The sequence below is a fragment of the Felis catus genome, chromosome E2 (genome assembly GCF_018350175.1).
Source record: "Felis catus isolate Fca126 chromosome E2, F.catus_Fca126_mat1.0, whole genome shotgun sequence".
Classification (NCBI taxonomy): Eukaryota; Metazoa; Chordata; class Mammalia; order Carnivora; family Felidae; genus Felis; species Felis catus.
The window spans coordinates 11383205-11409607 of record NC_058382.1 but is presented as its reverse complement, the minus strand read 5'-3'; the positions used below and the strand labels follow the sequence as shown (position 1 = coordinate 11409607).

Here is a 26403-nt window from a genome sequence, read left to right as displayed (position 1 = left end):
CCACCGCCCCCACCGCGGCCCGGCTCTGGCTCCGACTCTGTATGTCCCACAGGTGCCCGTCTCTGCGCCTCAACTTCCCAGTCCCCAAAGGGCTCATCAGGTGGCCCTGGATGGCCCGTGGGCAGGTGCTCCCTGGACAGTTACTTGTTCTGGGGAGGCAGCGCTGCCCGCCCCAGCTGGCGGAAGTGCCGGCGAACCCTAATTAATCCATTACGCCAGGGGCAGAGCGCCACCCTTGGAGTGGACCAGCCTGCTGAGGTCACCGGGGACACCGCCCTCGGAAATGCCTGCAAAGGGGCAGGCTAGGGTGTGGGGACAAGGACCTGGATCCCCCGAGGCCTCTCGGCGCTCCCTGTTGCCTGAGTCAACCCGGCACATCCGTCCTTCTGCCCTGCCTCAGTGGCCTCACCCACCGCCCCCACGCCCTCTCCTGCTTCCCGGGATGCCAGCAATGAGGCCCCGGCAGAGGCTGCCGGACTCCCCAGGGGGTGACGTGGGCTTGGCGGGACAGGGCAGCCGTAAGCCAGGGAGACCAGGACATGAAGACCCACCGGGGCTTTCACATCTCCGTTTATTGCACTTGAACCCGGGCTGCTTCTTCACTGGTCCTCCCGCGCCAGCTCTCAGACGCCGGCTCCGACACGCTGCGCCTGCCTACAGCTCTCTCCGGCTCACAGCTTCGTCTGGGGGTGCGGGGCGGGGTGGCCACCGGAGGCCTCATCCCAGACACGGGCCGCGGGCCGGCTGAACCCCTCACACCCCGATCTGGGCGGCGGGAGGAGCCGTTGCCTCCCGGGGCACCCACTCGAGGCCCGTCCCGGGCCGCGGTTTGCCCCCGTGCGCCCGGTCCCGTGGGCGGTGGGCCTCGCCGGCGTGCCCGGGGGCGTGCCCGGCGCCCTGCCCTGCCCCCAACGCCCCGGGCGCGTGGCCGGCTCCGTTGGCGGCGTGGGCCGGGGACCCGGGCGCGCTGGGCGGCTTGAGCGCGCTGACCGCCCGGATGAGGCCCATGCGGCGGCGGATGGAGTGGTCCAGGTTGACGGTGCAGCGCAGCAGGCTCTGCGCCTCGGCCACGGTGAAGGGGAAGTCGGCGCCCAGGAAGCGCTCGAAAAGCTCGGGGTCGCCGTCTAAGTCCAGCACGTTCTGCAACGCCTTGGTCATGGCGTGCAGCTCGCGGCTGTTGTCGCAGAACACGTCCCAGAGGCGCGCGCGGGCCTCGGGCGCGCCCCCCGCCTGCTGCCGGTCCTCCAGGCACTGCAGCGCCCAGCTGAGGCGGCACGGCCACTGGTTGGCGAGCACGACCCACGCCACGGCCTGGCGCGGCGTGGGGCCCGCGAAGTCCCCGTCCTGCTGCTGCAGCAGGCGCACGGTGATGGGCACGGTGTTGACGATACGCCGCATGGACACCACGTTGTCGGGCACGTACTCGTACAGGCAGTCGCGCTCGTCGTGCAGGCAGAAGAGCGCCTCCTGGATGCGGCGCGCCGCCTCGGCGTCTATGCGGCTCTGCGCGCCCCGCGCGCCCGCCTGCGTCTCCACCGCCAGGAGCTGCGCGACCTCGCCGCCTCCCCCGCGGCAGCCGGGCCGCAGCCTGCGCGTCATCTCGCGGTAGAGCAGGTCGTCGCGGCTCTGCACGGCGTCGTGCAGGAACTGCAGCTTGGTGCGGCGGCCCATGACGGGCACGGAGAAGGGCAGCGTGACCGTGCGGTTGAGGAAGAGGTAGCCGTTGTCGGCCGTGCCCTTCATGGAGCCGGCGCTCTCGAGGCACGCGGCCAGGATGCTGGGGTCCACCACCAGGATGAAGATGAAGGGCGCGTGGCTGTCGGACAGCAGCGTGTTGATGGCGTTGAGCACGCCCACCACGCGCTCCGGGTAGCACGTGTCCAGCCCGGTGACCTCGAGCACCACGCGCAGCCGGCGCCGCTGGTAGATCTCCAGGAAGCACAGGAAGTCGGTGAGCAGCTCCACCTCCTTCTTCACCTCGCACATGAAGCCCAGCTGGCTGCCGAACTTCTCGCGAGACACCAGCCGCTCGATCTTCTTGCGCTGGCTCACGAACAGGTGCTTGCCCACCGAGTACACGGCCATGAGCAGCCCCGAGCCCGACAGCGTGGTGGCCGCGCCGCCGAACACCCGGAGCAGGCTGCCGCCGGCGGCGCCGTGGCCCGGCGCGCGGGCGCCCACCGACAGGTAGAGCAGGCCCACGCCGAGGCCGAGCGCCGCCAGCAGCGCCAGCAGCGCCAGGCACACGCGGCGCCGGCAGTGCCACTCGCGCTGGCAGAAGCCCGGCGTCGTGGCCGGCTTGTTGCCCAGCACCGAGTACACGCTGAAGGGCAGCGCGCCGTAGTGGTGGCGGATGCCCTCGCACAGCGTGGTCACCAGGCCGGCCCACAGCTTGTCGGTGCCCGCGTACTGCCAGGCGCTGAAGCGGATGAAGAGGAACTTCACGTTCTTGCGCCGCAGGTGCACCTCGGTGATGACCGGCTGCAGGAACACCAGGTACCACAGCAGCCGCGGGAAGCCCCAGCCGCGCACCGCCCGCGGCTGCCACCGCACGCGCCGCAGCTCCTCGGCCTCGCGCTGCGCCGCCTCCTGCTGCATCAGCGCTGCGGGGAGCGAGGGGAGGGCGGGCGCGGGGGGACCGCGTGAGGGGCGGGGCCCAGGAGTGGGAGGTGGAGCCAGGCCCCCCCCCCGCCCCCCCAACCAACTCCCCGGACGAAAACGCTGACGCGGGTGCGGGAGGGCGGGAGGAGAGGCCTGCGCCCCGGCACGGCACGGACGGGAAAAGGGCTGGGGGCGGGGCCCAAGGTCGTGGGTGGGCAGAAGCGGAGCGCCCGAGGGGGAGAGAGGACGGGAGCGGGAAGGAAGGCCCTAAGGAGTGAAGGAACGCGTGCGAGGTGCCGCGGAAGCGAAGCGCAGGGCAGCAGAGTACAGCCTTGGTCTGATTTTCCTGGCTCGGTGCTCCACCTCCTCCTCCAGGAAGCCCTCGCTGATCCCCAGGTGCCTCCTGGGCACCCCAACCCTACCCACTACTGAGGGGCGGGGGGTCATCCCTCTCTGGGGACAGGTCTGTCTCCCTCTCTGGACTGTGAGGCCAGGAAGGGCAGGGCTCTGGTCGTCTTGGGCGTCCTGCGTCCCCTGGGCGCCAAGGAAGTGCTGGGGGAAGGAGTGTTTGAAGGATGGATCATGAGAGGTTGAGGGGCAGGGTCGGTCTGCTCTTGAGGTCGGTGAACGATGAGCGGGCCTGTGCCAGTCACCTAGTACAGACTAGGAGCTCCAGAATGCTGCTTCCTTTTTCCTTCTAGCTGAATGTTTTCTCCTCCCAGGACCCTGTTTGTCGCTGTGTGACAACACAGGGGCAGAGGCCGGCTCACCGGGGCCAGGCTCGTGGAGGTGAATCTCCTCCGGCCCCTCTGGCCACCGTCAGGCTGGGGTCTGGGCAAGGCTTGAACCAGGTCCGAGCTGCTGTGGATCCTGGCCACGTGTCAGCCCCTGGGCTCACTTAACACCTATCTGTTAGGGGCCTTGTGGACACCAGGCCCTGCCCGGGCCACTGCTGAGAAGAGATGGGTCCGGGGGACGGGGGGTGGGTACAGGAGGGACTTTGCGGGAGCCAGTGAGGACCCTGGGTCTTCTCCCCAGAGTGTTGGGGAACCAGGGAGGGCTTTTGAACAGGGGGAGGATGGGGCTAGATCTTTATCTTTAAAAAGATTCCTTGGAGCAGATCTGGCAGAAGAGGGGATGAGACTGTTGGCCAGGAGGCCAGAGAGGGAACGCGCGGGGAGCCGGGGGCAGAGGCTGCGGGCATCAGGAGGGACCTGGTTAATGCTGACTTCCGGGCCTCTGGACTGGGGCAGGCAGGGGAAGCCTGAGGCTGGGCAGGGATCAGAGGCTCCGTTTCCCCTCTTCCTCCCCCCCCCCCCCACCGCCTCCCTCCCCCAACACACAGAGAGCCTCACCGGTGATCTTGTCCAGCATCATGTGCAGACGGCAGCCAAAGGGGGCATAGAAACCCACGGTCACAGGGACAGGCACGTGGCAGAGGGTCTTGGCCAGGCAGCTGCAGTAGACGTCATCTTCTGTCAGAATATCTGGAGGCCGGGGTGGGGGGCGGGGGAGGGGAAACTGAGTCAATGAGGCTGGCCAGGCACCACCATCCACCCATCTGCCCTCCAGAGAGCCCACCCTCAGCTCCTGCCCGCATCGGCATCCCTCTCCCCACTTCCCCGAGGTGACTCAGGTCAGACCCTCAGATGGAGACTTCTGGGGCAGTAGGCAACCCCCTCCTCCGGGTCAGATGTGTCCCTCCGGGCACCGCAGGAGGAGCTGACCCCAGACCCGCCAGGGAAAGGCCAGGAGACACCCCACCGATCCCCAGCACAGAGGCCCATGGGAGGCCCTAGGTCACCAGGGTCACCAGGCCCAGCCACCAGCCCGTGATTCTCCCAGAAAAACCCCATGGGCCTCTCTCGCGACTTGAGGCTCTCAGATGCCTAAGACACCTCTCTGCGGGCTCCAGAATCTTGCGTGTCGGCTCCTGCCTGCTCTGCCAGCCTGGCCCCAGTGTGGAAGGGCCCTGACAGTCACAGGCTCCTCTCAGCTTCCTGTCCATCCCTTACCCTGATCTCTCTCCCTCTCCAGGACCCCATGCCCACCAGCTCCCGTCCTGCCCCCAAGCCCAGGCAGACCCGCCTCTTGGTCCTGGCCCTGCCACCTTTCTCTGCATGACCCAGGTAGAGCGTTGCCATTGAGCGAGGCTCAGTCCCTCCTTCTGGAGGGTGGAGTGCAGAAACACCGGGCAGTGTGGATGCTACAAGGATGGGCCGGGGCGGGGTGGGGGGCGCTTGGTCAATGCCATGGTCTGGGGTGGCCATTTAGGGAGCAGGTCCAGGTTTAAGTCCTTGTGCATTACGGCGTCCGCTTGACTGAGGGCACCCTGCCCCCCAGATCCCCCCGCCGAGTGCCACTTCTCAGCCTGGGGTTGGGGCACCAGAAAGGCAGGGTTCAGCTGTGGGCTGTGCCTGGCCAGCCTCCGGGTGGGTGCACGGTGGGCCCGTGGTGGGCCCGTGGGCTGCAGGATCCCCGCCCCCTCCCCGAGGTCAGCGCCAGGCCTGGGGTGGCCTCACCTCGTCAAGCCTCTGCTTCTGTGTGTGACATGGGCGTCACGGCCGAGAGCCACCAGCGACGAGGTGGTGCCTGACCTGGAGCCCGAGCCCCTGCCTGGCTGTTGCTCTACTTTCAAACCAGACCCGGAACCCAGCCACGTGTCCCCATCTCCCCTGCCACCCCCTCGGTCACCCCCCTCGCCCACTCGGACTCCGGCTTCCCATGCTCACCTCCCACAGCGCACCCTCCTGTTAGATCCCAAGCCAGCTCGCGGCTCCCGCCTCCCCCTCCCCACAGCCACCAGGCTGTGGCCCCGTGTGACCCTCCCCACACACTGTCCCTGGAACGGGCCACCTCAGAGTCTGCGTTTGCTGATCCTTCTGCCACTTACTTGAGAGGACTGCCCCTTCTTTGCTCACATCCTGCCTTCCTGAGGCCTCGCCCGATGACCCTATTTAATTTGCGAGCCCTGATGCTCCCTTCGCTCCTCTCCCAGCCCTATTCTCCCCCAGCGTGCCTATTGTGGGGTGACACGCTTCAACTTCTCTGATTCCTCTCACGGCCTGTACCCAGCTCCCCTCCGCCGCCTAGAGATCGTGAGCTCCGTGTGAGGGGGGCAGCCTCTGCCCTGCTCCCTGCCATCTCCCCACCCCGCTCCCCCGGAACAGAGCTGGGCACCCAGGACAGCCGTCCAGTCCCAGGATGGATGGATGGATGGATCCCTCCCCTGGCCACGCTGTTCTCTCCAGCCCCCAGGCCAGTCCCTGCCTCTTGCTTTAGCTGCATGTTTGACCGTCTGCCCCACACCGGGGCTGGCCAGCAAGCTGGTGCTTGTCACCCCCTGCCCCAAGTTCTCCCTGGCCTGCTGGGCTGGGGGGAGGGAGGGCCGGGAAGAGAGAAAACAGAGCAAGGCTGTCAGCAGAGGGAGACGGCCAGGGCCCAGACCCCTGGCTGGCCCGGACAAAGGCCCCATGGACAGGGCAGGCCTGGCCTGGCAGCTTTGGATCCCGACGGGTGAAGCAGAGGCTCGGGCAGGGAGGAGCAACCCCCCCCCCCCCAACCCCGAGACAGGGACCAGAGTGAGCGGGGAGGCTGGCGGGCTGAGGAGCAAGAGGCCTGGACAGCGGGGTAGGGGGGAGAGGCGGCAGGGACGAGCCCTCAGGAGGACTGGGTAGGCACCCGAGCTGTAGGTGAAGGAACCGCAGGCTGCCGGGGCGGGCAGGGGGCGGGCATCACTGGGCCTGCTGGGCTCCAGGAGGGTGCCGGCTGCACGGGGCGGGGCCGGGCCGCCGCTGGCCATGGCAGGTGCTGCGGTGGCAGGTGACATGGTGGGCCTGGGGGGCGGCTGGGGGGCGCTGGCCGGTTGCGTGGGGGCAGCAGCGGTTGCAGGTGGCCCGTTCTGGACCCCTGGAACGGAGCAGAGCCGCTGTCGCAGGGGGCTGGGGGGCCGGGGGCCGGGGGGGCAGCCGCTGACACCCCCCCGGTTGTTGTAGGCCAGCTGCCAGCGCACCTGTGGGGGCAGCCGGCAGGGCCCGTGGGCTGGAAGGGCCGCCGGGTCACGGCACCACTGGTGACAGCATCCTGGAAGGAAGGAAGTGGGGGTGACTGGGCCTGGGTCCCTGAGCCCTGGCGGGCACTGGAACCAGGTCGAGTCTTCAGGTGGAGGCCGGGGCTGGTCCTTCCTCTGAGGCCCCGGAGAAATCAGAGAAAATGAGGAGGGGGTGTGGGCAAGGGAGGGGCCGGTCTCCGTGCTCTCCCGTGGGTGGGAAGAAGAGGTGCAGAGACCTGGGCTCTAGCCGGGCGAGGGGCTGGAGCGGGGACGACGACTTGGGAGTCCCTGCTGCCCCCAAAGTCCTCGGCCCCTGGGGGATGGGTCCCCAGGGCTCGGGGAGCAGAAGGGGATCCATCAGGAGCTGGCCGGGTTGGTCCCGAGGAGGCTGGAGTGGTGGGAGGTGGCCAGGACTGAGAAGAAGGGGGCGGCCTCACACCCGGGCTCCGGCAAGGCCGGTGGGGAGGGGGCTGCCCCGGGAGGCAGGGCCTCCCGAGACTGCGCTGCCCCCGCCCCCGCCCCAGACCCCCATTCGTACCCACTCAGGGGTGGGGAGAGCTCACAATCCGGGGTGGGGGAATTCTTCCCACGCTGGGGGGAGGGGTAGGCCGGCTGGGCCTCCCCCTCTGACACCCGCATCCTGGACTCACGCTTTTGGGCTCCTCGGGGCCCACGGCCCCCACCCGCGGCCCCTTTACGCAGAAGCCTCCGTGGGGAGCAGCGGCGGCCCCTCTCCTGGGCCCTCAGCTTCTCCTTGCGTTCAGCCATCCACTCGGCGGCCTCCCCGCTCACAGACCACTCTCCCGGCCGGGACGTCCCCCCAAACTGAACCCCTACCTTTATGGCGCCCCAACTCCGGGTCCAAGAAGTAGCGCTCGGCGGGGGTCCGAGAGGGCAGGGCGCCCTTGGCGAAGTGGACGGTGTAGTGTTTGTGCATGGCGGCGGGGGGCCCTGCTCGGGGGAAGGAGAGGGCTGAGTGCCCGCGCGGCACCCTTGGGCGTCGGCAGGAAGAGCCCACCCCCGAGACGTGACCTGGGACAGGTGAGAGATCCTGTCCCTGACACTGGGGCCCTGGGTCACCAGGGGGGCGCGGAGGTGCTCTTCAGAGTAAAAGTGAGTGGTCGCGGGGGGGGGGGGGAAGGACAGCTAGACGTGAGCGAACGGGGAATGGTTATGCGGGCGCTAGGGGCTGATTTGGGGTGCGTGAGATTTCCCAGGGCTGGTGATTGGGTGTTGGGCGCCCCTGGGGGTTTCTAAGAGGCCAGGACAGGGGGGCTGCCGGGCAGCTGTGGGCCGGGGAAACACGGGAGCCCGGGGGTGCCGAGTAAACTCAGGGCACCACCAGGTATTGGGGGTGTGCGCCGTGGGAGGTGGCGCCTGGCGCCCTTTGAAGGGACATGTAACCGGCGTGGTGAGAGCTGGGAGCCCCGGGAGCCACCGGGTGACTGAAATTTCAGGGCCGGTACATCTAGGGCCTGGATGAGGGCGGGAGGGGAATCCTGGGGGAGCACATTACATCACGGTGGTCCAACCCGGGAAGAGACTCAGCAAACTCGGGGCGAGATGGGGCGCACAGGTTTAAACTGTAAAGAGCCGAAAGCAAAAGGGAGGGCGGGAGGCTGTGGGGGGGGGCGGCGAAGCGGAGGGGCAGAGGAAACGGGGTGAGGACGGGCTCAGTGAGGATTGGGGGCCCGGCGCGTGGCCCCTGCCCGCCTGCCCCCCACCTGGGGCCCCCCCGTACCTGACGGCAGCCTCCAGGCCCCAGCTCCCTGCCCCGCCGAGCTGCTGTGCCAGCCTCACCGCCCGTCAGCACGGGCCCCACTGGAGACAGGGCCCGAGCCGGGTGCCAGCCGCCCGACCGGTTTGCCCGCCCTGCCCCCGCCCCTTCCCCTGGAGTGCCCGCCCTGCCCCGGTGCTCTCTGCTCTCGAGGACTGGGGGCTGTCCTCCTGGGGGATCGGCAGACTCTGCCCGGGGAAGGAAGCCGGCCCAGGGGTTGAGAGTCGGGAACTGAGAGAAGGCCACAGTCCCGGGTTCAGATGCCAGTTCCTCCAGGGCCCCGCTGTGTGGTCTTGGGCAAGTGACTTCACCTCTCTGAGCCTCACCTTCCTCATTGCTGAGTGGGCCAGTGACAGCCAACCTCCCGTGGTTGTCAGGAGGAGTCCGCTGAGCACAGAACCTGGCACTCGGTAATGACGGCAGTGAGCACCTGTGGGCACCGGCTGACCCACTTAACCAGGCCGCCCTGGATGCTGCCCGCACGTAGCGCCCTACCGGGAGCCGCGCGTGGTTTATGCGCTTTCCCTGTAGTCAGCCCTTCTTCCTCACCACTTCCCCGGGGGGCAGCCGTGAGGCCATGACAGACGAGGAAACGGAGGCCCAGAGAGATGAAGTCCCTCGCCCCAGGTCACATGGAGGGAGGGTAGGGCTTTTGAAAGCCGTGGTTTGTGCTGCAGGCTCTGGGGCTCCCCTCCTGTCCCCTGGGTGGTGGGAGGCTCCCTGCGGCTGCCTGACAAGGAGTCCCGACAGGGTGATGGGGGGGGGCGGGGGAGACAACCACCGAACGGTGCCCGGGACAAGGGGGTTCAGGACGAGACAGAAGGGAACCCAGATGGTCCAGCAGGCTGCCCCTCTAGGGGTTCCGCCTGGGCGACCAGAGCCATGCGTCCTTTTGTCTGCTGGGGGCCAGTCCTCTCTCCTCCTCAGGTCTTCAAGCCGCTTTTCCTGGGAAGGCTTCCTCCCTGTCCTTCACCAGTTGGGGACTCTGCCCACTGCCGCCCCCAGAGGCCAGGCCAACGGGGGCGGGGTGGGGGGGAAGGGGAGTATGTCTCAGTTGGGGGTGAGTCTGCAGGGGGGGAACCTCCAGGATGGGCCCAGGAGCTTCTTGAGGGCAGGACAGGGCCAATCCCCTGCCCGCCTTGCCCAGCCTGAATAACCAATTCATTCGGGAAGCGTCTGCCAGGCTCTGTACTGGGCAGAGCCAGTGCCCCACAGAGGGATCCAGAGGGACCCGGGCAAAAGTGTGCTGAACAGGAGTAAACGGCACGGGGCCAGAAGAAGCGTCCAGGGGTCCTCTGGGGGCTGGGGGCACAGCGAGGAACCACTCAGAGGCCAAGCGGCTGGCTCCCGGGTGCCCAAGAGGGAGGAGAGTGGGGAGTGGGCCAGAGGTGGGGCAGCCTAGGCAGGGAACAGCATGTGGGGAGTCCAGAGGCAGGCCAGGGAACAAAGAGCTCAGCCTTCTAGGCTGGGGGGCGGGGCAGGGGCCAGATGGGGTGTCTTCACAGGATCCTCCAGAGGTGGAGGAGCCCCCACCCACCGGTGGTTGTTTTAAGCGAGAAGACCCTTTCTCCTCCCACTTGGGTCTCACCCCAGCCTCAGTTTACAGCTCTGAAGCAGGCAGCGGGGCCTGGGCAGAGTCCCGGTGTGTGACACCCTTGGGTGCTATGAACGTAAAGGGGGGAGGCGGTGGGGGATGGGTACCACTGCCCGGGGGGCAGGTCGGCCAGGCTGCTGTTCTGGGTAGAATTCCCATCCGCCAGGCACCTCAAGAGTGTGCGCGGGGGGTGGGAAATGAGGGCGTCTGGCCCGTCTCCTCTGGTCCGTCCTCGGTGCAGGTAGCCCCAGGCCCACCCCCGCCCACACTCCGGGCGGCCTCAGCCCCGCTCTCCGGGGAGAGGTCCATTCTGTGCGCCCCATTGGGCAGAGGACAGCCCCAGACTTGTTGACTCTGGCAGGGCGGCCAGCGCCCGGGGCCAGCCTCCCCTGCCAGGTGTGCAGGGCAGGAGGCTGTGGGCTGGGGGTGGAAGGGGCCTGCAAGGGGCGGGGGGGGGGGGGAGCCACACAGGGTGCTCTGCTTCCCACCTCCGCAGGACGAGTGACAAAGTCACAGATGCCTCCTCCCCGTCCGCACTCAGAGTGACCCCCTCCACCTTCCACGTTAAACCCAGCTCCACACGCAAAACCTTTATTGGGCACCTGCCGCGCAGAAGGAGGAGTCCCGTGCAGGGAACCCTTCACACCAGCCCCAACCTGGGATGCCCTTACCTCCCTAGGACACCCACCTGAGCACATGGGACTCCCTGAAGCGGCTGGACCCCCGCCCCCCACCTGTTCATCACCCATAGAGTCTGGGGTGCCCAACACCAGTCCTCTGGCCACCCCCAAAGGCAGTGGTCCGAGGCCCCCCCGGGCCGGGGCGGCGGTGAGGCTCAGCTGGGGTGCGGGCCCGGGGCTTCTCAGGTTTTCTGAATCACCACCTGGAACTTACCTGGAAGAGAAGGGCTGGCGTTAGCTGGAGGCTGGGACCTCAGGGGCGAGCCAGAAAGCACCCAAACAGCTCAGAGATGTTCATCCCTGTCCAGCACCAGCAGACTGCGTGGCCTTGGGCTGGGCTGACGGGTGGTCAGAGGGGGTGCTGCTCCCCGCCCACCTGGCCCGCGTCCCAGAGCTGTGTGGGTGACTAGCGGCACGAAGGTCAAGCATGCAGGCTGCTGAGGAGGGCCGGGCACGGGCTTCTGTGGCATGTGTAGCTCAGGTCCTGCCCACGTGGTCTCGGGGCCCCTCCACAAGGAGGCCTCGGGGACCCACAGAGGGAAGGACACCTGGGGGGTGGGGCAGCAGAGGGTGGGCTGGCCCCAGGTAGGGATGAAGCTTCAGCCTGTCTGATGGGAGGGCCGTGGGGGGTCAGGACACCCCGCCAGACAGGCTGTGGCCCGTAGGCCCCGGCTACCCTTTGGGGACCCCATCAGAGCATTAACCAGGCTGACTTCTATCACGTCCAACCGGAACAACGTTCAAAACCACCAGACCAGCTCATCACCGATGTCCCCTGCTCTGGCCTGGCACGCACCCCAGGGAAGCAGGCTGGGGGGGTGTGGCCAGGGGGCACGGACGGGCCGCACCAGCCGGGTGGCCAGGGCACGTGACTTAAGCTCTCTGGGTCTCAAATTTCCCATCTGTAAGTGGGGCTTGGCAGCCCTGGCCCCGCCTCCCCGACCCTCAGCGGGGGCAGGGGCGGGAGGGCTCGGAGCCCCCACCGCACTTCAGGGTTGGGAAGATTCCCCCACCCCCCCCCCCCGACTCACAGGTGGGCAGGGATGCCACGGAGGCGGTGACCAGGCTCTTGATGCCCAGGGTGCTGAGGGTGCCTCGCAGGAGGCCGCAGGTGAAGGCCAGGAACTGGGGACAGGGGACACAAGTCACCCAGGGAAGAGGGGAGGCCAATACCCAGGACCGGGGCCATACGGGGCATTGGGCTCCACAGTGGGGGTCACCTCCTTCCCTGGGTCCCAGGCCATGGGACAGTCGCTCGGCTTGAGGACAGGCCTGCTTTGGGGCAGGCGTGTGTAAGTGGGGGGTTGTGGAGTCCAGGCACCCTCCCTACCTTGGGTGCTTCCTCCAGATACTGCGGGCCGGAGGCCATCCGGATGAGGAGGGGGAAGCTGTTGTCCTGCAGCACGTAGGTCCCCTGGGGGCAGAGAGGAGCCCAGTGGGGGCTGGGGAGGCACCTGTGCCTTTGTAGCGGGGAGGGATAAGCCAGGACCCGGCGCCCCCTGCTCCGTTGGGCTGAGGTCTGGAGGGACCCCTCCCTCAAAACCCCTGTTTTGGGGGTCCATCCTTTGGAGCTATGCAGAAGGGCCCGGGAGCTGCCCAGCCTGGGCCAGGTATCCGCCCATGGGGCATGTGGGTCCTGCCCCTCTAGCTGCAGGACTTCCGGGCTGGTCCTTCCTCCCAGGGCTGTGGTGAGATGCTGCGGACCCGGCCCTCGAAGCGGAGGCCAGGGCCCGGCACAGCGTGGGCGCCTAATAGGAGGTCGGGCCAGCTCGAGACAAGCGGCGACTCGCCGGGGCGAGGTGCTACCAACCACGAGCGCCTGCTGCCCGCTGCGAGGCCCCATCTTGGGAGGCCTGTGGAAACTCTGGCGATAGCCAGGACGCCCCATAGTGGCCTCCTGGCTTCCCTCGGAGGACTGGGCAGAGGCCCAGAGAGGGGAGGCCGGGCCTCTGGGGTGAGGGGGGGCCCTCTCCAGCCTCCTCTTGGTTTCAGCCTCCGCCCTGAGCCAGGAAGCCGGGCCCCGGGCCCAGGAACACACCTGGTGGTTGGTGCGGAGGCTGTCCATCTGCTTGTGGAACACGGCCACCCACAGGTCTTTGCATAGGAACTTGAGGACGTCCAGCTCCTCCCTGAAGGCCAGCGTCTCCTGGGGCAGCCTGGGGGCAGCGGCAGACACTGGGGCCGGGTGGGCCGGGATGGGGAGCCCGGGGTTAGGAAGGGGGGGGGAACGCCAGGCTGGGTTCCTATATGGAGCAACACGACCCTCCCCGTCCAGGTGTGCCCAGGAAGGGACTTGACCTCGGGTCCTGCCTGCCTCTGGCCAGGAGGGGAAGGACAGGAAGTGCTGGCTCTCACCTCTCGCCCAGGGCCTGGCCCACACGGAAGCCCATGCCCTCCAGGACAGACAGGCTCATCTTCTGTCCCTAAAAGGCCAGGGAAGAGAGGCTCAGGGGAGCCCCAAGAGGGAGTGTCCTGGGGCAGCAGCCACAGAGGGGACCCTAAGACCAACGTGCCCATCTCTGCGAGCTCAAGGGTAAGGAGAGCCGGGAGGGAGGGCTGTGCCCCCGCCACGCGATGCCTCCACAGACACCATCGGCTCTGAAGACCAGCTCCCTGTTGCTGCGGGAAAAATGGGGGGTCTTCCTCAGGCTTGGCTTCCACCTGCTCGTCTGTCAGCTCTGTCCTGAGAACACCCGTCGCTTATCGCGAGCATTTCCGGTGTGTGCCTTGCAACACCCCGTGGGCAGGTAGTGCTCTGATCACTCCGGGGGGCTCACGGTGACTTGCCCGGGGGCTCTCGTGGCAGCACGCCTGCAGCCACAGCAAGGGGGCCCCGGGCCGTGGGGCCCACCCTCGTGGCCTGGCCAGCAGGAAGCTGCAAAAATCAACTCTGTTCATCACGCCTTAAAACGTCAGCCAACGGGGTGCCTGGGTGGCTCAGCCGGCTGAGCGTCTGACTCTTGGTTTCAGCTCAGGTCATGATCTCAGGTCGTGGGATCAAGCCCCGAATCAGGCTCTATGCTGAGCCTGGAACCTGCTTAAGATTCTCTTTCTCTCTCTATCTGCCCCTCTACCCTGCTCACACGGTCTCTAAAATCTAAAAAAAAAAAAAAAAAAATCAGCTGAGACCCCTGGGAGAGACACGCAAGGGAAGGGCTCAGGGATGGGAGAGAGTCCCTTGGGTGCTCAGGGAAGGCAGTGGTGGCCACGTGGCACTCCAGAGCTCAGGCCAGTGTCCCTCGGCAGGAGGGGCAGAGGCGCAGGTGGGGGGCATCAGAAATACCAGGACAGCGTAGAGTGAGGTGCGGTGCTCCCTGGAGAAAATCTGGCGGAGCAGGGTCAAGAGGGGGGTGCCCTGGGAAGGAAGCGGCAGTCACCAGGCCTGAGCCCCTCCCTTCCTCCGGCCACCACCCTCCCCCGGGAGTGACTTCCAGCCTCCTTTCTGGGCCTGATGGGCCATCACCGGAGCCTTTCCCGTGGTGGATAGGATTTCCCTGCTGAGATCCGGCTCTGGGACAATGTCCTGGCCTCAGCAGGTTTCAACAGCCTTCTGGGACCCTGCTGTCCCTCCATCACCCTCTGCCCTGTGCCCTGACAGCTTCCCTTAGTCCAGCAGAGGGGCCACTCCGCCCATTCACTGTCACCTCCCCCAACTCCCAGAGGCCTCCCGTCCTGCCCTCCCGGCAGGTTAGGTCCTCGATCCCAGCGCTGACCAGTCTGCGGCGTGGGGACCCGGGCTGACCTTCAGCAGCCAACACTGGCCTTGGCATGTGGGAGGCCCTTGGGAAACAGAGGCCGAACAAGGTGAGCCGTCGGGGTTAGCGCACGTGCTGTGTGCCGGGCGCTTTGTGCGAACCTCCTGTTGAATTTTCACCACCCCGTAGGGTAGGCTGTATTTCACGCCTGGAAAGCGGGGCTTCGAGGGTTAGGTAACAGGCCCCTCAGCCATGGGGCCATCTTTCAAACCTGAGCGGGTCCGGCTCCCAAGCCCAGACGGCCAGGTGGGGCGGGGGGGTGGCCAGGACGACACCCACAGCTGTCCCGGCCTCAGTGAGGTGGCAAGGGCTGCGCTCACCCCACCCACCCCCCCCCCCCGCCCCGAGCAGAGGTTGCCTGCGGTTCTGGGCGAGGCACCCCTCTTCTCTGCCAGGCCCCTGGCCCCTAGGCCCTCGCCCGCCATTCCACGCTCCTCCTGCAGGAAACGACCCCGGTGATGACACAGCTCCCTGGTGGCCGCCGCGGCCGGCTCTCCGCTCCTGCCATGGGGGCTCCTCTGGTTTCCTGGGGCACAGCAGGTGGGCGAGCGGGGAGGGGTCTGACCGCTAAGGCAGGCGCCTGCGCAGGTGAGCTCAGGTGTGTGAGACAGGGAGGGGACGCGTGACCAGTGGCCGAGCGCAGGGTCCACGGCCAGATCAGCCCGACGCCTACCTGCCAGCTGGGGGGCTGGGTGGGGGCCAACTGCCCTGGGCCTCAGTTTCCTCACGGGCAAACAGAGGACCCTGTCAACAGTGCTGCCTCCCAGCGTCCTTAGGAGGATTGCAGGAGTTAGTAAATGCAGGCTAAGAGCGGTCCCAGTCGGGCTTAGTGAATGTTACTGTCCTTGTCACTCAACCTGGGTGAGTCTGTCAACCTGGGTGACCAGCCCCTGGCGGGAGGAAAACCCCAGGAAGGGGCTGTGCTCCCTGTCCCCCCCCTTCCATAGGTGAGCGCCTTAAAGAGGCGGGCCAGGCTCCATTCTGACGAGCACATGTGTCCCTGAGGACTTCCTAGCACGGGGCGGGGGGGGGGGGGGGGGGGGGGGGGGAGGGGGACACTTCCCCATTCACTCCACCAACATTTCCTGGTGGCCTCGAGGAGCTGGCCACTGTGCCTGGTGCGACAATGGGGGCCCAGGTGATGGGCACCCCACATGCAGGGGAGCCGGGCAGGGCAGAGCCAGCTCCCCGGGGAGGGGCCCCAGGGTGCTTCTCAGAGGAGGGGGCCGGGAAGGGGAGGGTGTGCGCAAAGGCAAGGAGGCGGGTAAAGGGATGGGGGGTGCAGCTCAGGCTACGAGGGCGGGGGACAGTGGCGAGGGGTGGGAGAGGGGAGGGTCCTGCGGACCAGGCTGGGGCGGGCACGGCGGGAGAGGACGCCACCATCCCTGGGACGGAACACGCAGGAACTAATGGCGCGGTTACAGCCTCGATGCCCCAGGGAGAACAGATGCGCTCCTTCTTGAGGACTGCACGGGGGCCAAGTCTGAAGGAAGAGGAGTTAAGCAGGGAGGGCAGTGGGGTGGCACCCAAGCCCAGGTCACAGCCAGGACAGCAGTCCCGAGGGGGAACAGCCAGAGAGTCAGCAGGGTCCTCAGCCAGGCCAGGGAGGCGGGGCGGGGGGGGAGGGGTGTGTGGCAGGGGTGAGGAGCTGGAAAGGTCTGCATAGGTTCAGGCTTCCCCCTTGGTGAACTTCAGACTGCCTGGATTCAAGTCCTGCTTAGTGACCTTGGGCAAGCTATCTAATGGTTCCAGGCCTCAGTTTCCCCGTGCGGGAGATGGGGCTGATGGCAGGCCCTACCTCACGACAGCGATGTGGCCGGCAGTCTCCAGCGGCTCAGCCCCAGCCCCAGCCGTCGTTACTGCTGGCACCACCGTAGTCAGCCCTCGCTAGGGGCCGATTACGCATCTGCTGAACTGGAAAGGCTGGGTGGTGGGTCCAGGAACAACAGAAAAGGGAGGGGAGACGGGCGATGGGAGGGCAGGGCCGAGGATGAGCAGGTGGCAGAGAAGAGAGGGCGGAGGAGGAAGAGACAGAAGCCTCGCCTATCATACCTGCCTCCCTCGGTCCTCCCAAGAGCTCGTCAGGGATTAGGGGTTTATCATTCCTTTTTTTTTTTTTTTTAAACATTTATTTATCTTTGAGAGAGAGCAGGGAAGGGGCCGAGAGGGGGCGGGGGCGGGACACAGGAGCCAAAGCGAGCTTTGCTTTTGCAGCACAGAGCCCGACACGAGGCCCAAAGCCACGAACCGTGAGACCATGACCGGTCGGCTGCTAAAGCGACTGAGCCACCCAGACGCCCCTAGGGATTTGTCATTCTTGAGAAAGGCAAGGCGGGGACTCGCAGCCACCTGGCCCAGCCCAGAGCCAGGGCATTTCTGGGCTATTTGCACAACAACCCACTGACAGGAAATGACATAATGCAGGGGCAGGGGGGAACCCCTTCGAGAAGGTGCTCCCCCCAACAGCACGGGGAGCCGGGAGGAAGGGGCAACAGACAGAGGGGAAGCTCTTGGAAAGGGATAGTGGGGCAGCTAAAATAAACATCTGTTAACAAGGGAGCTGAAAAACAGACCAGCGTGTAAGGTGGATGAAGCCTCCCGGATCGTCAAGGAAAGCACACGAGGTAGAGAAAAACGAGAGAAAAGTTGTAAGACACGTGGAAGGGACCCAGAACAATCAACGTTCATCCGAGAGCCGAGAAGACACGGTGGAACAATGTGGAAGAAGAATCAGAGACAACAGAGAAGAACGTGCTCGGCTGGAGGGAGGTCCGAGTGTCCAGACTGACGAGGGCCACGGAGCTCCAAGGAGGATGGTGGGAAAGCGAGCAAACCAGGCCACCCCACCACCCCCCCACATGCTGAGCACTTGACTCCCAGAGAACACCCTGGGCTGAAGGGAGGGAGTTGGTGGGGGCCCTGTGCTGGGCTCCCTGCAGTCTCTCCTGCTGTGCCCCTCAGTGATCTGAGAGGCTCACCACCACCGGGCCCACGGCCCTCTGTGCCGGCCCTGGCGGGGGGACCTGGGACGGAGCAGCCCCGGCTCCCACCTCCAGAAGGGTGCAGGGACAGGGAAAGTTCTCGCTTTCCCCAGGTGAATGGCCCCAGAAGGCCCAGAAGTGTTCGGAGGGAGCCGGGGAGTAAGAATGAGCAAGCGCAGAGAGCCGACACGCCCCCCGCATCCACCCGGGCAGCCCCAAACACCCCCAGGTCCCACCTTCTCCCCCTAATTCCTCCCACCCCAGGCTGAGCGCCTGCCTCTGCTCTGGGCCCCTGCAGCAGCCAGTTGGCTGCATGTCCATTCAGGTTCGTTCACATGGCTGAGGAGGCCCGTCTAAAAAGTAAATCCGAACGCCCCACACCTCAGCTTAAACCTTCTATGGCTCCCACCACTCTCAGGACAGAGCCCAAGCTCCCACCACGGGCTCCCTGGCCTCAAGTGCACTGCGCCCCCTCCGGGGCTCTGCCCCCAGGGGGCCGCTCTGCCAGGAACCCAGGCTCCTGCTGAGGGCAGGGGTCCATCTGGGAGCTGGTACACCCATCCCAGGTGCCTAGGCTGGCATGGGCACTCACTGGGCCTTGGTGGAGGCAGGTCTGGCCCAGCAGGATCGCTCCTGGGCTGCCGCCAGGGCTCACAGAGGTAGGTGACCGAGGCTCCTTGGTGTGCAGAGGCATTAACTCCTTTGCCCCAGGCCCCCCTTATCTTCAAAGCTGCTGGGGTGGAGAAACCACAGGGACCTCTTCCTCCCCAAGTTTTTCCTGCTTTGATAACAAAGGCCCTTTGACCTCCTGGCTCCTCTGGCTAGTCTTCCATTCCACCTGTAACCATCCAGAAAAACCCATTCAACAGTCCCAGGTAACCACCATACCAGGCAGGATGTGGGGAGCCCCAGAGCTCCTGGGCGTGCGTGCTGCGGGGACAGATGAACGAGCCACCATCCCTGTGCTCAAGGAATTCGGCGGCTGCTGGAAGGGACAGACCTGAAGCCACAGACAAGTTCTGGAGCCAGAAGCCTGAGTCCTGATTTCCCCTCTGATTATCGCTGCTGTGCACCCTGAGGAGATACCCCTCTGGCGCCTCAGTCCCTCCTCTAAAATGGGACGATAAGGTCGGCTTCGCAAGGCTGTTCTGGGGACAAACTCTGACAAAATACTGTACTGAGGACACCAGAAGTACTCGACAGGAGGCCTGCATCTGGTTCAGACAGGACACGTGTTGGACCAGAGAGAAGGGACAGAAAGAGGAAGACGGAGGAAGGGCTGAGAAAACAGCAGTTCTCTTGACGTTGCCCCCCGAAAGCGCGGCTCCCGGGCAGAGGGGAGGTGGGGGAACCGCCAGAGTCCTCACCCCTGGCTGCACCCAGGAACCACCGGGAGCTGCGAGGCAGGACCCCGGCATGGGACTTGCTGGGGCAGCTGGGTCTCTGGCACGTTGATGTGCTTTGAAAGCCCGTGGTGAGCACCCCTGAGTAACCCCAATATTTCCCACACCTGCTCGACCACAGAAACCCATTAAAATCCTCCTGGCCAGCGTGAGGGAAGACACGCCGGGAAATGCGGGCCAGCGTTTACAGCGCAGGCTTTGGAGGCGGGAGGCGTAGCTCTACATTCCTCGCTCTGCCACTTGAGAGCCAGCAGTCCGTCCATCAAAGCCTGTGTGTCTTCGTCCGCAAAGCCTACAAAGTGGGGAGGATTGTGCTGACCTCTGTGGGTTGACAGGAGGATCAAATGAAACCAGGAGCGTGAAGCCCATGAGGGCACGTCTCATTTGCGGCAGGTGCTACCACGATTACGGAGCCCGATGCCCAGCCCAGCCCTCCACGGCACGGGGGCGGCGTCTGCTTCCACAGAGCCACGCCCAAGACCTACTGTGCGCACAGGCCCCACCGTGTGATCAACACAGACCCGGGCCTCGCCTTCACCGGCACACAGTCTGGTGGGGGGAGGGGGTGCGGACGTGAATCAGAGGATCTTACCGATCCCTAGTTCAGACACACACTTGAGCGGGACGGGGCGGCCACGGGCAAAGGGGAGGGGGCTGCAAGATCACAACGAGGACACCTGGCTTCGAGCCGGGTGGGGCGAGGTGGGACACCATATTCAGGGAGGAGAACGGGCAGGGCCTGGTTGAGGGCTGGCGGTGAGGGAGGAAAGGCTGATGTCCGGGACACCTGGGGTCCCGGCTTCAAAGCCAGGATGGACGGGCGATGCTGCAAACCCCTCTCTCCAACACACAGGCCGATGCACAATCCCTCTCCCGTGCTCTCTGTCTCATAGCACGTCCTTAACGTACTGTACTTTATCCATGTTCCTTATTTATCTGCGTACCCCCCACACCATAAGCTCCAGCAGGGCCAGGAGTTTTTGTACAGTTCACTAATTCCCAGAGCCTCCCCCAGGGCCCGACACCTGTTAAGTTTTAGATGAAGCCCGGGGAACGTGAACCCGAAAGAAACTATGTTGCCACTGTAAGCAACACTTTTCCCTGAGGCTCCTAAACCAGAAAACCTAAGCCAGAAAAAGCGCCTTGCGGATCGACCAACATCATATACTAACAATAACAATGAAAAGAAGCAATCACAGCATTCATTTATCAAGCACCTAATCTCTCCCTCACCCTTTCTTCTTGGGAAGAGATTTTTAGAACAGGAGCTCCCACGTTCTGGGGGGCTGAGGAGGTGCCAGACATCGCACGAAAGGCTTTAAAGTTTGAGTTCATCTGTTCTTCCTAGGAACCAACTGCCAAGATGCCAAGCACACGCTCCTACCTCAGGGCTTTGCCTCTGTTGTTCCTTCTTCTGGAATGCTCCCCCCCCCCCCCCCCCCCCCCCCCCCACCACCACAGGGCTTGCTTCCTACACTCTATTCCTCAGAAGGGCCTTCCTCCGCCATCAATCACTCCATCCCTATTCTTTTCAGGACTACGGAAGTTTTCTTTTCTTTCTCCTACGGAAATTTTCTTTATCGCACTTCTCGCTAGCCAGTGGCATATTTTTGTTTGACTCCCGTACTAAAATGTTAAGTTTCGCAAGGAGAGGGAGACCGTGTCTGGAATACAGTAGGTGCCTAATAAGTGTCTGTTGGACGAGGAGACTGAGGTACTGTTATAATGCCCATTTAACTAAGGAGGAAACTGAGGCACACAGGGACTGATTCCTAGTTAGGGGAGCGGATGGGATTCAACCCAGGCAGCAAGTCCCGACTCTGTGCTAGGCTTTGAGCTAAGCTTTGCCCGGAGCTTCGTCGCTCACTTTTGGCAGTAACCGCGAGGCCGGCCCTTCAAAAGTCCCCACTTTACAGACGAGGGAGCCAGCGCCCAGCGAGGCAGGGGCGGGGCCGGGGTTGCACCCCGGACGTTGAACCGCCCTCCATGCTCCCCTGGACGTAGACCCGGCCTTGCCGTCGCGGCCCGCGCCTCCTTCCCCCGGGACCCGGCGCTCACCCCAGGGCCAGGGTCGGAGTGGTGCGCCCACAGCTCCGCCACCATCTCCATGTGCAGAAACTCGAACAGCGCCGCGTCCGCCATGCGCCGGCCTCGCGCCCAACGACCGTCCAGCGCTTCGTGCGTTCATTGGCCCAGCTGGATAAGCCCCGCCTCCGGCACCTAGGCGCGAGCCCGCCTACTCCCACCTCCCTCGGTGCTGCGGCCTAAACCCCGCCTTCCGGGCTCACATGGTGCGCGCGTGAACCCGGGGCACTTAGAGGGAGGGCCTATTCTCATTGGCCGCACGTGACAGCATCTCCGCCCTTCTCTTCGTCTCCTGTCGGTTTCCGGGTTTTCGAGCATCGCCATTGGCCGAATCACTCGTTGCAGGCGGCAAACCTCGTTTTAAAAAATTTTTATTTGTCCACTCGCCGCGCAGCACAACCCGGAAGCGCCAGCCCAGCCGACTTCCTATTGGTCGTACCTCTCCTCACGTGGCTTTGTACCCGCCCGCCGCTGGTTTTGAGGGTTTGCTTCCTGGTTGGTAGGCGAGTGGCCCACGTGTTTGGCCGCCATGCCCGCTCTATCCGCTTCCCTATTGGTTGGGGCTCCCTCGGTGAAGGCGGGGCACTTGGGCTGCGTAGCGGATCCTCCAGGCTCGGAGCTTCGGTAATCAGGTATGGCCTTCGGTGTCGGCGCTCCCCCGCGCCCCCACTAGTGTACGCTACTCACCCCCCAAAGTCCCCCTGGGTTGTCCTTCTTTCTGTGACCCTGGCGCTGGTCCCTGAGCCGCTCAGCAGCTCGTGTGCTTCCGGATCTGACACCGGCTTGGAGGACAGGTTGGAGGGTGTGGCCTCTAGGAGGCAAAATCGGAAACAGCTAGGTTACGACTCTGGAAGCTCGGGCCTCCGAGCCTTCATCCATCTGGTCCTCGGTTTCCCTGTCAGGACACAAAGATGGTGGGGTCCAGTAGCTCTCATTATCTCTGGCAGCAGGGATGACGAGCCCGTTTACAGAAGAGGAAACTGAGGCCCAGGCAGGGAAGCAGATCGCCAAAAATCGCTAAGCTAGTCAGTGAAAGGGGTGGGAATCCAGAACCTGCACTCTTAAACCACCGCCAGGTGCCTCTCATGCCGTCCCTTCGCCCCTCTTCTCCCTAGTTCGGCCCCATGGCGTCCCAGGGTCGTCGGCGGAGGCCGCCGCGGAGGCCCGAGACGGTGGTGCCGGGGGAGGCGGCCGAGACGGATTCGGAGCTCTCAGCGTCCTCGTCGGAGGAGGAGGAGCTGTACCTGGGCCCCTCGGGCCCGACGCGCGGCCGCCCTACGGGGCTGCGGGTGGCCGGGGAGGCCGCGGAGACCGACTCGGACTCGGAGCCGAAGGCCGCGCCGGGGGACCTGCCTCCGCTCGTGGTGCAGCGGGAAAGGGCCGGGGAGACCTGGGGGACCGAGGAGACGCCGGCGCCAGCCCCCGCGCGCACGCTGCTGCAGCTCCGGCTGGCCGAGAGCCAGGCGCGGCTGGACCACGACGTGGCGGCCGCGGTGAGCGGCGTGTACCGCCGCGCCGGCCGCGATGTGGCCGCCCTGGCCAGTAGACTTGCGGCCGCCCAGGCGGCAGGGTTGGCGGCCGCCCACAGCGTGCGCCTGGCGCGGGGAGACCTCTGCGCGCTGGCCGAGCGCCTGGACATCGTGGCCGGCTGCCGCCTGCTGCCCGACATCCGCGGCGTGCCGGGGACTGAGCCTGAGCAAGATCAGGGACCGCGAGCTTAGCCGTAACCCCGCCTGACTCTGCGCCCTGGGGGTGGTCCTTGAGGCCTCCGGGACCTGGCTCTGTATCCTGTGTAGTTCCCTTCCCATCTTGCTGTTTTGCCCCCAGGATAACGCTCTGTGTGTGTAGAGGGGGCGGGTAATATTGTGCAGCCCCGCCCCACCTCTAGCCTAGGTTCCTCCCCACCCCGTCCTGTCCCCGTCGCTGCTCCCTGGTTCCGAGCCCGTCGCTGAGGCTTGGCTCCAGCCCTTGGGTAACCAGTCGCTCCTTGATCTTTCTCCGTCCCGGGGTCTCACCTTGCTTCACCTTTTCTTGCGCTCTGCCTTTCTCGAGTTTGGTTTCTGCTCACAGGGCGTGGTCTTGCTTCTTCGCGTAGGAGCCCCAGAATCTGGTGCAGGTTCCATGGCATCTTCCTTCACTCCCTTGTCTCTGCCTCTGGTCCTAGAACCACTTCTGGAATTTTGTCCCCACAGGCTGGGTCCTTTTTCTGCTCCTCAGGCTGGGCCCTGGTTCCACGTCCTAGTTCGTCCTCTGCCGTCTCCTCGCTTCCAGTCCTTGGGCTTGGTTCCACCCTCTGCGCCCCATCTTGTTTCCTGAATCCAGCTGTACCCTTAGGATTAGCTGCTGTTGCTTTTCCCGTTTTATTTATACTACCTACCTGATCTTGAGCTCCATAGCCCCCCCCCCCACCCCATGGCCCAAAATGAGCCCCCCCTTGCCCCAAGGGAGTCCTTCCAGTTTTCCAGGCCTAAGAGGGCATCTCCCCAGACCCTCCAGACCAAGTTGGTATGTCCTCCTTACTCTCCAAGCCAAGGTGGCCTTTTGTGTCCAAGCTCTAGCTGCAACATGGGTCTCCTCCTGACTCTCCGGGCTCACAGTGGCGCCCTTCAGGCACTTAGCGCCCAATACAGGCTTGCTTGGGGAACTTTGGGTGCCTCGTGACACCAATCTGCACACGACGAGCGCACACTGGGTGTTTGCTTACTGTGTTGGTCCCTGGAGGCCCCAGGGATTTGGATTTCTGGCTCGGCTCCGGGTCTGGGGCTCGCAGACTCTCTGCTCTCTCTTGTGCGCCCAGCTCTGGTCCCTCTGTCCCCTTCACACGTATCCCCCTCCCCTACTTTTTAATCCCAACCTGCAGCTGCGCCCCCCAGGATAGAGAAGTGAAAAAGAGTACTCTGTGCCTGTCCTATTGAAACTCAAAACATTGGGGCGCCTGGGTGGCTCAGTCAGTTGAGCGTCCGACTTCGGCTCAGGTCGTGATCTCGCGGTCTGTGAGTTCGAGCCCCGCGTCGGGCTCTGTGCTGACAGCTTGGAGCCTGGAGCCTGCTTCCGATTCTGCGTCTCCCTCTCTCTCTGCCCCTCCCCTGCTCATGCCCTGTCTCAAATAAAACACTAAAAAAACAACTCAAAACATTTACTGATGTAGAGAATTTGTCCTGGCTCCCCCTCTAAGCTGGGCTAGGTTCATTGGTGATTTCTCTTGAGAATGAGGGTTCTGAGAGAGCTTTCACTTCTGGCCTATTGAGGGGGAAGCTGTCGCCGGGAAATCGGGATGCCTTGTTTTTTTCCCCGGGCTGCATTTATTCATATTTTGTTAATTCAGCACACTGTTACTGAGCACCTGTCCTGTGCCTGTCCTGCACGGGACACCAGGGGCACAAGAGCTGGTCCAAGCCCTCACAGAGCTCAGTCCACTGGGGGAGGGCGACATTAATAAAATACTCTCCTAAATAAATGGATAGATTCAATAATTGCAATTTATACTTTAGTGGTAAGTTTTCTGTCACTGTGATTAGTGCCGGAAAGTACAGAAGTTTTGTGAGGACATAACCGAGATCTCTCTGACCTTGTCTGGGCAGATGGGGGGAGGTCACATGGCTTCCCCAGGAAGTGATGCGGGAGGTTGAGCTGAGCCCTGAAGGTATAAGCAAATGAGACTGGAGGAAGTGGAGTAGAATGGCTGGCGCGGGGGAGGGGGGCTTGGGAAGCATGTGCAAAGGCCCTGATTTCCAAGGGAGCATAAACTATTTAACAGAAGAAGGTGAAAAAATTTTAAGTTTATCTTTTTTTTTTTTTTTTAATGTTTATTATTGAGAGACAGAGAGAGAGACGGAGCATGAGCATGGGACGGCAGAGACAGGAGAAGACGCAGAATCCAAAGCAGGCTCCAGGCTCTGAGCTGTCAGCGCAGAGCCCGATGCGGGGTTCAAACTCACAAACCGCGAGATCATGACCTGAGCTGAAGTCAGACACTCAACCGACTGAGCCCCTTTTTAAGTTTATATTGAGAGAGGGGCACCTGGGTGGCTCAGTCAGTTAAGCACCTGACTCTTGATTTCGGGTCAGGTCATGATCTCGGGGTTCATGAGTTCGAGCCCTGAGTTGGGCTCTGTGCTGATGGCAAGGAGCCTGCTTGGGATTCTCTCTCTCTCTCTCTCTCTCTCTCTCTCTCTCTCTCTCTCTCTTACTCTCCCCCTCCCTCCTTCCTCTCTCAAAATAAAGAATGAATGAATGAATGAATGAATGATCTGCTGCTGTCCAGGGGCAAGAAACTACATTCAGTGGGGGCCCAGCATGCACTCAGGTCCAGTGCATTGCATGGGAAGGCCCGAAGCTGATGGGTTTGATTACAGAGCCCTGGGAAGTAGGAGGAGTTGTTGGGCAGCAAGGACCCGTGTTCCCTTCCCTCCGGAGCCTCTGCCAAATCGTCTTCCCCTCCATCAGCATTTACGGAAGTAACCCGTGTCCCCTGGGCCTAGACATCAGGCCAGAGTGCTTTCTGGAACCTTCTGCAGGAAAAGGAAAGTTAATTCTGGCAGCTGGGTGTTGGAGGGATTTTCTGGGTAACTCAGAGGCGTTTTAGGGATTAAATGAATTTGCTGAGGAGGTGAGGCCAGATTTGGGGGAGGGAGAGGAGAATGTCAGCGCAGTGTGTCCAGGGAGACGCCAGTAGGGTGAAACCCGCAAACTTGCCAGGCTGTGAGGCCAGCTTGAGCACTGGGCTTGTAGGACCCGTGCCTTTGTCCTCCCCTGTGATTTTTCCGTATGATAAACAGCACAGGAGACAGAGGCAGAGAACCATCTCCGGAAGGGAAAGGATCAGGAGAAATCAATCGCACTCAGACAGTCATCACAGAAGTCGCTATGCCCAAAGAACTAGTTCACACAAATTTTTTTTTTTTAATGTGTATTTATTTTTGAGAGAGACAGAGCATGAGCAGGGGAGGGGCAGAGAGAGAGAGGGAGACAGGATCCAAAGCAGGCTCTGAGCTGACCGCAGAGAGCCGGATGCGGGGCTCGAGCTCACAAACCGTGAGATCGCGACCTGAGCCCCAGTTGGATGCTTAACCGACTGAGCCGCCCAGGCGTCCCTCACACAAACGTTTTTCTCGGCTAATGTATATTTAGGAAGCGAAGAGATGGCAGAGGTTTGTATGACTTGGCTTCGTGACCCTGTGCAGAGATCCAGGAGACCGAAAAGAATTCTTACCTTCTCTGCCTTGCCAGGCCCCAGGGTCTCTCAGCGGCAGCCTCTGGAGTGGGCAGAAGGTGCCAGGCCACGATACCCCATCGTTGTTGCCAGAACCATAGGAGAGAAAAGACTTCCGACCTACCCTCCTACGTTCAATGGCTGGGTCTGGAAAATATACTGAACACAGGCAGGTTAATGGGAGAAAAGGTGTAGACATTTGTTAATTTTTAATTTCACATTCACGGGAGTATCAGAAAGAACTGTTTTTTTAACAATTGGTCA

The 26403-nt window shown here is 63.7% G+C and overlaps 3 protein-coding genes across 13 annotated transcripts; 1 reads left to right on the top strand and 2 right to left on the bottom strand.

Moving 5' to 3' along the window:
- Nucleotides 1-554: 554 nt before the first annotated feature.
- NKPD1 (NTPase KAP family P-loop domain containing 1) lies at nt 555-11707 on the bottom strand. Of its 7 annotated transcripts, none has more exons than XM_023244950.2 (5): nt 10918-11707; nt 7490-7603; nt 6283-6684; nt 3957-4088; nt 555-2603 (listed from the first exon to the last, which is right to left on the bottom strand). In XM_023244950.2, the coding sequence occupies exons 2-5, from the start codon at nt 7587-7589 to the stop codon at nt 754-756; spliced, it is 2484 nt and encodes an 827-aa protein (XP_023100718.2). In that variant the 5' UTR covers nt 7590-7603; nt 10918-11707; the 3' UTR covers nt 555-753. The 7 variants fall into 7 exon arrangements, with proteins under 7 accessions (XP_023100718.2, XP_023100719.2, XP_023100720.2 ...); XM_023244951.2 differs by lacking the exon at nt 10918-11707 and adding an exon at nt 8394-10434; XM_023244952.2 differs by lacking the exon at nt 10918-11707 and adding an exon at nt 8169-8354.
- TRAPPC6A (trafficking protein particle complex subunit 6A) lies at nt 10599-21078 on the bottom strand. 4 transcript variants are annotated; one of them, XM_003997645.6, is made up of 6 exons: nt 20901-21078; nt 13059-13126; nt 12742-12859; nt 12034-12117; nt 11735-11828; nt 10599-10917 (listed from the first exon to the last, which is right to left on the bottom strand). In XM_003997645.6, the coding sequence occupies exons 1-6, from the start codon at nt 20982-20984 to the stop codon at nt 10886-10888; spliced, it is 480 nt and encodes a 159-aa protein (XP_003997694.1). In that variant the 5' UTR covers nt 20985-21078; the 3' UTR covers nt 10599-10885. The 4 variants fall into 4 exon arrangements, with proteins under 4 accessions (XP_003997694.1, XP_006941177.1, XP_019674928.1 ...); XM_006941115.5 differs by having other exon boundaries at nt 12742-12878; nt 20901-21055; XM_019819369.3 differs by lacking the exon at nt 20901-21078 and adding an exon at nt 16257-16570.
- A 121-nt stretch (nt 21079-21199) lies between these two features.
- Nucleotides 21200-24406, top strand: BLOC1S3 (biogenesis of lysosomal organelles complex 1 subunit 3). 2 transcript variants are annotated; one of them, XM_023244956.2, is made up of 2 exons: nt 21200-21559; nt 22043-24406. In XM_023244956.2, the coding sequence occupies exon 2, from the start codon at nt 22052-22054 to the stop codon at nt 22646-22648; it is 597 nt and encodes a 198-aa protein (XP_023100724.1). In that variant the 5' UTR covers nt 21200-21559; nt 22043-22051; the 3' UTR covers nt 22649-24406. The 2 variants fall into 2 exon arrangements, with proteins under 2 accessions (XP_023100724.1, XP_044902370.1); XM_045046435.1 differs by lacking the exon at nt 21200-21559 and adding an exon at nt 21566-21721.
- The last annotated feature ends 1997 nt before the right edge of the window (nt 24407-26403 follow it).

Bases quoted from the DNA above. Each gene is read 5' to 3' on its own strand.
- BLOC1S3 (XM_023244956.2), top strand. From the start codon at position 22,052: ATGGCGTCCCAGGGTCGTCGGCGGAGGCCGCCGCGGAGGCCCGAGACG.
- TRAPPC6A (XM_003997645.6), bottom strand. From the start codon at position 20,984: ATGGCGGACGCGGCGCTGTTCGAGTTTCTGCACATGGAGATGGTGGCG. The intron at 12,860-13,058 runs GTGAGAGCCAGC...CGCTGCCCCCAG, and splicing joins GGCCAGGCCCTGGGCGAGAG to GCTGCCCCAGGAGACGCTGG. The intron at 11,829-12,033 runs GTAGGGAGGGTG...CCCTGTCCCCAG, and splicing joins ATCTGGAGGAAGCACCCAAG to TTCCTGGCCTTCACCTGCGG.
- NKPD1 (XM_023244950.2), bottom strand. From the start codon at position 7,589: ATGCACAAACACTACACCGTCCACTTCGCCAAGGGCGCCCTGCCCTCT. The intron at 6,685-7,489 runs GTAGGGGTTCAG...CCTTCCTTCCAG, and splicing joins GGAGTTGGGGCGCCATAAAG to GATGCTGTCACCAGTGGTGC. The intron at 4,089-6,282 runs GTGCCTACCCAG...CCCGGCCTCCAG, and splicing joins TTCCTTCACCTACAGCTCGG to ATATTCTGACAGAAGATGAC.